At 40.7% G+C, this 10,024-nt stretch overlaps 1 protein-coding gene across 1 annotated transcript in view; it reads left to right on the top strand.

Moving 5' to 3' along the window:
* Window positions 1-108: 108 nt before the first annotated feature.
* Window positions 109-10,024, top strand: part of scfd2 (sec1 family domain containing 2) — a 104,965-nt gene continuing 95,049 nt past the window's right edge. Inside the window, exons 1-2 of the mRNA XM_080877558.1 lie at window positions 109-1,038; window positions 2,463-2,631. Of these exons, the coding sequence (XP_080733684.1) occupies window positions 225-1,038; window positions 2,463-2,631 (983 nt within the window). The 5' untranslated portion in view covers window positions 109-224. The remainder of the gene's footprint in view (window positions 1,039-2,462; window positions 2,632-10,024) is intronic.

The following is a 10,024-nucleotide window of genomic DNA, read 5'->3' as shown; positions in this document are numbered from 1 at the left end:
GAATATTGCATAAAAAGTTTTCCTTTATTAACTCTGTAACGATTGTTCTCGGGATACTGCTTATTGTCATAGCAACGACGTTTGGGTGACGTTTTAATGAAGCGACGGGTTAGCGCCACGTCACCTTTAAGAGACGTGTGTTTGTTTTGTTCGAGCTACTTAAGCTGAAATTGCTGATGTGTCTTTGATTTCGGTGAATTTAGCTGATACACGTAACTAGGAAAATGTTGGCGACTGAGGAGTTTACGCGATTCCCCCTCTTGATGTGGGAGAAGGTGCTGTCGAAGGTAAAGAAATCTGTTGTTTTCATGGATGACAAATGTGCAGAGGCTCTCCACTGGAGTGGAGGAGCTGCCACGTTATTGGAAGCTGGAGCCAGGAATTTAAAGCAGTTTTCGAGTTTCGAAGCGTGCGGTGTCAATGAGCCTAAAGCCGTGTTTGTTGTCAGCACACTGTTGAAAGGGAGGACAGTTGACATTATTAAAGACATCATATCCCTCAGTCACTTTCAGTACTGCGTTGTCTTTACCACCGTTGCTCACTCCGTGCACCTGCTCGTCAACAAAGTTACGACAGAAATGGAAGGAAGCCCTGTGTTTGAGCAGTTTGAAGAGAAATTATGCGAGTGGATGGGAAATATGAACTACACGGCGGAGGTCATGCATGTTCCAGTTGTCTTCGCCCCTGTGTCACAGCAGTTGATAGTTGCACCCCCGTTTGCGCACCTGTTCCCTCTTCTCTCGCCAGACCTGGAGGCCATCAATGAAAAACGACCAGAGAAGAGAAGATTTGCAAGCCTGAATGATATAGACATGCACTGTCTCCCTGCTGAACTGCAAATTGAAGTCAAATCCTTAGCTTCAGCGTTAAATTCAATGTTTGAGGCTACAGGTACGAGAGAGGAGAGTTTTGCTCTGGGTCCAATGAGCCGCATCATAGCAGGGGAACTCGCCAATCTTCCTCAAGCAAAAAACCGAAGGAAGACAGCCCCTAATAAAGCATCGATCATCTTTGTAGACCGAACGATGGATCTTACAGGTAATATTTGTGACCATGTTGTGTTTGACCTTTCTGCATGCTGCATAAGCCCAATCACACCAGAATCATAACAATGAGAGTGGTAAGAGTCAAGTAAATGTCTAGCACAAAGATAAGCAGTTCATTTTCCCAAGAGGGTTTCATCTAAAGAAAGTTTAGATGGGTCTAATGAATCACCTTTACCTTCACTTGCCTGGCTTGGTGTGTGGGGGTCATTTAGCTGGAGGACACATGGAACCAGAATGCACATTGGGAATAAGGAAAGCCAATGGAGGCAATGTGATGCTTTACCGGCTGGGAAACCTTGGGTCCTGCCGTCCATTTAGATGTTAGTTTGATGTGCACCACTTATAAGCATTGTTGCAGACCATGTACATCCTTTCAAGGAAACTGTATTCTATCATGGCTGTGGACTCTTTCAGCAGGATATTGAGCCCTGCCACAAAGCAAAACTGGTTTAGGAATGGTTTGAGGAGCACAACAACAGGTTTGAGATGTTGACTTGGCTTCCCCAGAGCTCAGTCCACTAAAACATCTGTTGGATCTGCTGAACAAACTAGTTTGATTTATGTAGGCCCACCTCAAAACTTACAGAATTTAAACTGTCTGTTGCTAATATCTTTGTGCCAGATACCACAGCACAACTTCAGGGGTCTAGTGCAGACCATGCCTTGATGGGTCAGGGCCATTTTGGCAAGAAAAGGGGAACCAACACAATATTAGACAGGTGGTCATAATGTTATGCCTGATTGGTGGATATACTTTTGTTTACTGGCAGCAGCCTCTTTCTTCTGTGAAAGCATATGATTCGTCATGTAAAAGAGAAAATGTAAAAAGAAAAAAAATTCCTCACAAATTAGGTTGATATCCTATAGATAAATTGAAATTAAAGAAGAATAACAGATGCTTTGGTTTGAGCATCCCCACCAATTAGGAACTTTCTGTGTCGAGTTTCTATGATCTTTCTGTCTTTCTGAGTACACATTTATATTGTTGCCTCTTTTTACATTCCTGTCTTCTGTAATTTGGCAATCATTAAAATTAAATACCACCCACGATGAGATTAGTTATTGCAGAGCACTGCAGATATTACCTTAGCCACCTCCCAACGAATATTTATATCAAGTTGTCCTCTGATGCACATATATTTTTCCATACTTTTCTCCCCAAGACCAACATACAGTACACTCACCAGCCAGAGCTACCTATTACACCAAGTAACCCAAGCAGCCAGGGAATGTTCAGCTTATTGATGTGGCCTTCCACAACAGTCCCAGTTTTCTTTGTGGCTCCTTGGGAAAATTAATTGCTTACCTCTTATCTGGTATAGAAGGCACATATTTTTGTTGCGTTACCAATGACTGCTGCTACATACTCAACACATATTTGTTCTTGTTTTAAATCCCAAATTTATTCATTTACAGGGGCTGTTGGTCATCATGGTGACAACCTAGTAGAGAAAGTTTTGACTATGCTAAAACTCTTACCGGGTCATGTGACAGACGTGCAGGTGGACATGCTGGAGCTCACAAGTCTGCATAAAACCCCTCACTCCAAGAATATCCTGGCCCCTGGCTGTCTTGCACAGATTCAGTGAGTGTATTTAATTTTTCTATTAATTTAGAGCATTCACCACATTCCCCGTCATGTAGAATCTAATAAGGGTGACTTGGCAATAGCTCGTCACATCATAAAGGCAACATCCAAGTGTTGCTACAGCAATGACCAGCTTGGGGTGTTAGTTTTTGCCACAGGGCTACTCTGACCCCATTATTTACAATACTTGCAGAAGTACCACATATCACTTATATACATCTTAGTACATATTGAAGACATACGTAGCACTTTGATATTGTTTTTGCTGTCTGATTTATTATAACCATTTGATCAATCATTTCACCTAATTTCAGCCAATTGTTAAAACAATAAATGTCAGTATTTGTGCAGTATTGCCGTGTATAGCCATAACCTACCTGCAACAATATTTCTCAAGTGAAGATCTGAAATATTTTATTTTGGCATTTCATACAATGTGTTTGCACTTTAAATTCCGAGTCCACGGTTCTCTGGCGTAAGACGGTTTATTCAATCTTTGCTGGCAATGAGTTGCTGCCCCGAGTTAATGAGTTTAAGTATCTAAAGTTTTTGTTCGCAAGTGGAGTTGGAGACTTACAGCTGCTGTGGCTGTGCCAGTCCAAATCAATAAACTGGTACACAAAGGTAAAGCTGTCCATTTACTGGTTTCTCTACATGCAGTGGTATAGTGACCAAAGAAATAAGGAGGCAGATAGAAGTGGCAGAAATGTGCTTCCTCTGATGTCTGTGTGTGCTCAACCTCGGTAGTAGGGTGAGGAGCTCAGTCATTGAGGAGAGGTTGACAGTAGTGCTGCTACATCCTTTTTATGTAGAGGTTGTTCCACTGAGGTTGTTTGGGGATATAACCAGAATGCCTTCTAGGTGATGCGTTTCAGGCATGTCAAACTGGGATGAGATCCCAGTGCAGGCTCATGACATGCTAGATTAAGTCTGTCCGCTGGCTTTGGAACACCTTGGTGGCCAGGGAGAGGGAATTTGCTAGTCCTACAACCCAGACACTGATAAGTGGTTAAAAAAAAAAAAAGAAAAGAAAGAAGATGGTTGGATGGATAAAATCATTTTGTCTAAACAGAGTTTAGACAGGTCAGCTCTCTTGCCTCATAAAGCCAGCTTTCCTTTCCTAATTTTATATGTTATGGAAAAAATGTACTTTTGTTTAAAGAACGGACCCTGTTTCTTACAGTGAAAGCATGACTATTCATTTAAGAGAGCATTTTTTTAAGAAAATAAATAAGGCTGATATCCCACAAGTAAGTTAAATTGAAATAGAGTAACCGCTATGTTTGGATTTGAACTCTACACCATTTAGGGCCTTTCTGTGTTTCCAGTTTCCATGATCTTGCTGTCCTAATGTGGTTTTCCTCTTGGTGCTCCAGCTTCCTACCGCAGTTTAGACATGCTGGCTAGATTAATTGGAGACTTTACACAATTATATTGTTGTCTCTTTTTATATTACTGTCTTCTATAAATTGGCAATGAGTAAAAAGGCATCCTTTAACACAACCTAAAAATAGATTTCTCCCCAAGCCAGGCATACTTATGGACAAATGCACACTTACCAGCCAGAGCTACCCACTCCATCAAGTGGCCTAAGTAGCACATGATCAACATTAGTGCCAGTAGTTGAGTGAAACCTGCCTCTGGTCTTAGCTCTGCAGATGCACATGCTAGGCGCCTGCGGTGGTGCTGTTATCCATGGCAAGGATTAGTCCTACATCAAGTGTTCCATTCTGGATTTGCCCCTTTATGTGGTTGCTGGAGGAAAAGACTTTGACTGAGAAGAAGAGTTTAGTGGACTGAGCTGTCATGCAGCATGTCTGACTGCGGTGATTTCATGAATGGACTCACACATACTGAATGTTTTGAGCTATGGTAAAGATTCTCTTGTAAGAGAACCCGTTTTTCTAGTTGGTGTTCCCCTTGTAATTATTTAAGGACATCTAGGCAGGGTTACCCCAACATGTGGTTGGATGTACAGTTCAAGTTTGGATTCCTATCTACCAAATAACTACGGTATACCCACAAATTACTGTAGTTGCTCTGAATAGCTGCACATCAGAATTAAATCTGGATAATTACAAGTACAGCATCAACAAGGTTGCCCTCTCATTGTTAATTTTATGATGGTATAAATGGGCCACCCCAAGGAAAACTGATAACAGAAACGAAGGTACCAACCACAATCACTGTTCCTGAGCTTTTCACCAAATATGACCAGACTCCCAGCCTAACACCAGATCTTAAAACATTTAGATGATCCATTCAGATATTGTGAACAAGCTCTGCCAAGAGCTCAGATTTTTTTTTTTTAAAAAGAATGCAGATAAGTATTGCTGAAAGTAATAAGTAAATGACGACAGTCTCGGTGGAGAATATCTGTGATCAGAGCCAGTTGGATCAGCAGGAGAGTTATTCCCTACACTATCTCTAAGCAGATGATCCAGCTGAGCCTTATCACAGATGTGTAGGAGATTGAAATGCTGCTGAAGCAGAGCAAGGGAGATGCCTAGAATTCCCACTTTCTTTAACTGGCCTCAAGTGCACAGCTCGCTGCAGGAAGTGTTTATGGTAAATGGTAAATGGCCTGTATTTATATAGCGCCTTACTAGTCCCTAAGGACCCCAAAGCGCTTTACACATCCAGTCATCCACCCATTCACACACTGGTGATGGCAAGCTACATTGTAGCCACAGCCACCCTGGGGCGCACTGACAGAGGCGAGGCTGCCAGACACTGGCGCCACCGGGCCCTCTGACCACCACCAGTAGGCAACGGGTGAAGTGTCTTGCCCAAGGACACAACGACCGAGACTGTCCAAGCCAGGGCTCGAACCGGCAACCTTCCGATTACAAGACGAACTCCCAACTCTTGAGCCACGTCAATCATTCTAATATGTTCAAGACAGAGTTCCTTAAATGCATGTTTTTAGAGGTCTACTGTTCTTCCCTCCTACTGGATGTTTATTTACCCATGATGTTTTTTAGCTATTTTTAGCGTGGGTAACAGAGTGTTTTTATTGGTTTTGTTATGTATGCCATCTCAACCCTTTAAATATTAGGTGTGGATTTAATTTAGACCTTTTGTATGATATTTCCCTCTGTAATTCCAGGATATTTTTATAGATTACTATGTCTTAAACATTCTGTGGGTGGCTGTTGATTCTAGCTCTACAGGCAAGACCCCACACTTACTGTGCAATTACTCTAGTATTGTCTTTCATAACCTGGTGTGAATTTCCATATCCTACAGCCTGACTCTGTGGTTGTAGTAATCATGCCAGAAAGAAAGCATACAGCATGTGGGTGAGTGCACATGCAAACCTAGGCTCTTCGTGCAGTGTTTTTGTATATTTGCTATTTCTATGCTACTACTGTCCTTTTTTTCAGCCATTAAACGGCACCAGGGTGCGCCACTTCGTGTATATAGAAAGATGATGAGTGAAAGTGGCAGTCAAAGTGTTGTTTTATATGCGCGTGTGTGTGTGTGTGTGTGTGTGTTTGTGGTCAAGTACGTTCGAGTCCCGTCTGTATAATTTGCTGTGCTTGGATTCACAGCCCTTTTGATCCTGAGTAGGACATTTGAACCCCATTGGCAGAAGGCACAGAGTTTTCCTCAGTCTCAGACTGAACCCTGCACCCCCGTCATCTGGCCGCCTTGGACCTTGATGCTGTGGCGGGAGTGTGTGCAGTGTGGGCAGAAGCAAGTATGGGTGGCCAAGGTGAACTGGGCCTGCCTTGGGAGCTGTAGAGATTGAGCCAAGCAGTGTTACTGACCGCACCCTGCCATGAGAAAACACTACATGGCTGCCATCTCCACAAATCTGGCCTGCAGATCCCTCATGCATACCACCAGAAAAGAGGGAAAACACCTATTTCTGTCCCAGCTGGGAAATATGAGCATGAATAAAAGCCATGAACACTGATTTCGAACAGTATGAGAAAAGTAACAAAAACAGCCTAGATAGTAAAGGGTGGAGAGGATAAAGCAAATGACAGGCAGTTGAGGATAGCCAAGCCTGTTTTTACTCTACCAAGAATAAGAGTAGAGTATGAAAAGTCACCACGTTTCTTCTACGGTTTCTCCTTAAAGGTTAGAGATTGTTTTGTTATTCTATACTTAGACAGTGAATAGTGGCATGAACAGCTGAATGAGTCTTTCAGTGATTTATAAGCTTAGCAACCATTCTGTTCCTTGCCAACAGTATAGTATGAGTTCCTATACAGTCCTGCATAAGGTAGACACACAAGAAGAAGGTTCAAGCATAGTTGAACTATGCTGCATAGGATGTGGCTTCTGGTCAAATGTGAGGTTTTTGCCTTTGTATTTGAATGAACATTTATAGTAACTGGTTTCAGTGTTGGCTGATTTTACAACTAATGATAAATGTTTCGTATACAGAAAGTGTGCCCAAAGGAAAAGACACAAAAAGGGAAAATGACTTTTTCATTTCTTAAAAATAATAGTCGATCCAAAGTGAGAACCAGTTTTGCTTTGTATCTTTTGATTATTGCATTAAATTGTGAAAATAATTTCTTATCCTTTAATAAAATTGAGCCAGTTTTCAATCTGATTTTATTCACTTTTCCTAAAGGTTAATGACAGATAAAGCTGATTTGGAAAATAAAGTTTATATCAGTGTCTAAGATGCAAAGTTTTAGCCATAATAATACATTTAAGGATGGAGTAAGCTGATGTGTCTTGTGGTTCTCCTCTTAAGTTGTTTCTGTTTCATTCACTCCCTAATTCTGCTTACTCTTCTGAAGAAGGTATCTCAAGCTGAAACTCAGAGTACATCAATCAAATAGATTACGTGCACCTGAACAACATGTACTCTGTGTTCCCATCAAGACTGAGATAACATAACCTTTTCAGTCCTGTATGCTGTCTTCTACTCTGTGGTTTAATTTACGCTGCAGAACACAAGAGCTGTTCAGGAAACTTTGTGTGTATTTGTTAACTGAGTTGATAAAACATCTCCCTAAAATGGTACTTTACTTCCTCCAGGCCCATTCCTTCAAAGAGCCCCTACTGCTGGCTTTTATTTGAAATGTGAATGTAGCCAAGACAGAGGAGGAGAGGAAGACTCCTGCATTTCCATTTCCCCCCATCAAGATCCTTTGATTTTTAACCTTCTCCCACATTTTACCATTCTGCCAGTGCTGCAAAAAAGAAACTTTTTAACATGTCTTTACTATAACCCTGTTCAGAAGACTTGACTTTCTTTCACTTAGGCATAAAGATTTAATCGACATCTTTTATGGATGTTTTAATGTTAATGTGATTATTTATTTATTTATTTTTTGTTAAATGGAAAGCTCAAACTGCCACATGAGAATTCACAGCCACTCTATTTGGCTTTTGTAGCATCATTAAATAATTAATTCATAAGTAATACGATAAATGCATTTCGCTTCTTGCAAAAGAAATGCATACAAAAAGAAAATAAGTTTGGGGAAATAAATGGAGGAAGCAGCAATGGCAAATAGAGATGTAAATATGGAAACTAACCACGAAAAATGAATGAAATCATAAATACAAATAAAAATTACACGTGAAAGTAGATAAATAGAAGTATCAGTACAAAAGTAAATAAAACGGTGTGAAACGGACAACAAATGGGCACGCTGTCTATGTTGATTTTCCTTTATTTCAGTGACACACTACTGATAGTTTCTTTTTCACTTTTGCCTCTCCACCTACGCATGCAGATTTCTACCTCTGACACACACTCTCTACTCTCCGGCCTCACAAATTACAAATCACAGAAAATGATTATGAGCTTGTTAGCCAAAAATCACCCCCACATCCTACCAACCTCCCTGGCATCCCCCTGTGTTCACTACACCACACCTCCCCTGAAGCTGAGCCCGGGACCACACCTCTGCCACAGAAGCGCCCATTTATTTTACATTTTATGAATTGACACATTTCATTTTCCTAATTATTTTGGTGCATTTGATATTATTTATTTGCTGTAGCAGTTTATAGTTGTCTTTGACGTGTTAAATTAAATGTACATTATTTCTATGAATGAAATTACTCAGACATTTCTTTACTCCGTGCATTTTATTTTATGTCAAAGCCTCGAACCTACGTTATCCACAATGTCCGATTCAATTCAGATTCAGAAATCTTAGACTAGCAGTGGCTTATGTAAACACAAGGACCAGGATCTATAGGTTATATTAACATTTTAGTTTTTAGCTCCAATCAGGACAGATTTAAGCAACATCACTTGAGGACATTTCATTCTATTTGACTTCACGTGCAGCCAACACCTATAGGGAGATGACTTTTGTGCAAAATTTCTTAAGCTTCCTTTCCTTTAACGATTGCGTATTTCACTGTTTTAGTTGTAGTAAAAGGAAAAACCTTTTACTCATTATTAAAGAAGTGCAGTTTTAAGACACATAGAACTGACCCTCAAATTCGCATCAGTTTGTTTTATTTTACTGTTTTTTTTTAATTATTATTTATTTATTTATTTATTGATCTGTTTGTGGTGTGCCTCTCCCATCATTTCCCCGCTTCCTGCAAAACTCCTCTGCCTCTTTTTCTCTCCATAAATTCACTGGGTCATTTGTCCCTCTCGCCAGAACACACAGACACTCAAGGCCAGGTCTGGTTTTACTCCCCCGCCCTCTTTCTCTCTCGTGTCATGTCCTGTGCTAGATGGGGATGTTTACAGAAAACCAACAGTGTTTTTTACCCCATTAAACACACTCCATAAATTAACTCACCAAGGAATGGGTATGACCTTGCACAATTCTGTTAGTCCATGTCTATTACGTGCAGTTCTACTGGAAAATGCACAGATCATCTAAATCAGGTGTGATGGGAAATGGATTACTCTCTGGGTTTGCAGTCTGCTGAGTGTGAAACTTCAATACTCTTTAACACATTGGGATTAGTAATGTTGGTTTGCACTAGAGCGTAATGTAGTTTGTTAATGTCACTTTTTGCAGAGATGCCAGCGTACTCTATGAAGTAGTTTCATAGATCTTATATAAAAGATCGGCATACCCTTTAGGACTGATAAGGGAAGTTGGTGTTTGGTTGCCTTAGTCTTCAGTCACACAAGCCTGGAGACTGGCCTATGACCCGCCTGACAATCTCTGGGAACTAGAGAAAAATCTATATTCCACTGGTTGATGAGTGGTCTATAGAGCTTACTGGCTGGTGTTTGGTTAAAATCAGTCTCGAAGATAGTGCTGCACCAGAACTCTTGTTGTGATTGCTTTGGTTGCCTGTATTTTGTATGAAAGATGGAGTCAGAAGTGGAAACTGTTGCTTTCAAAGTAAAAATTATGCCTCACCACTGCAACCAGCATTTCAAAATACAAATGCAAAACATTTCTACCACATGGCAAGTAGTTTGCAAGTATTTGCT

Source organism: Rhamphochromis sp. 'chilingali' (genome assembly GCF_963969265.1).
Source record: "Rhamphochromis sp. 'chilingali' genome assembly, chromosome: 3".
Lineage (NCBI taxonomy): Eukaryota > Metazoa > Chordata > Actinopteri > Cichliformes > Cichlidae > Rhamphochromis > Rhamphochromis sp. 'chilingali'.
This window is presented reverse-complemented; position numbering and strand designations above follow the sequence as displayed.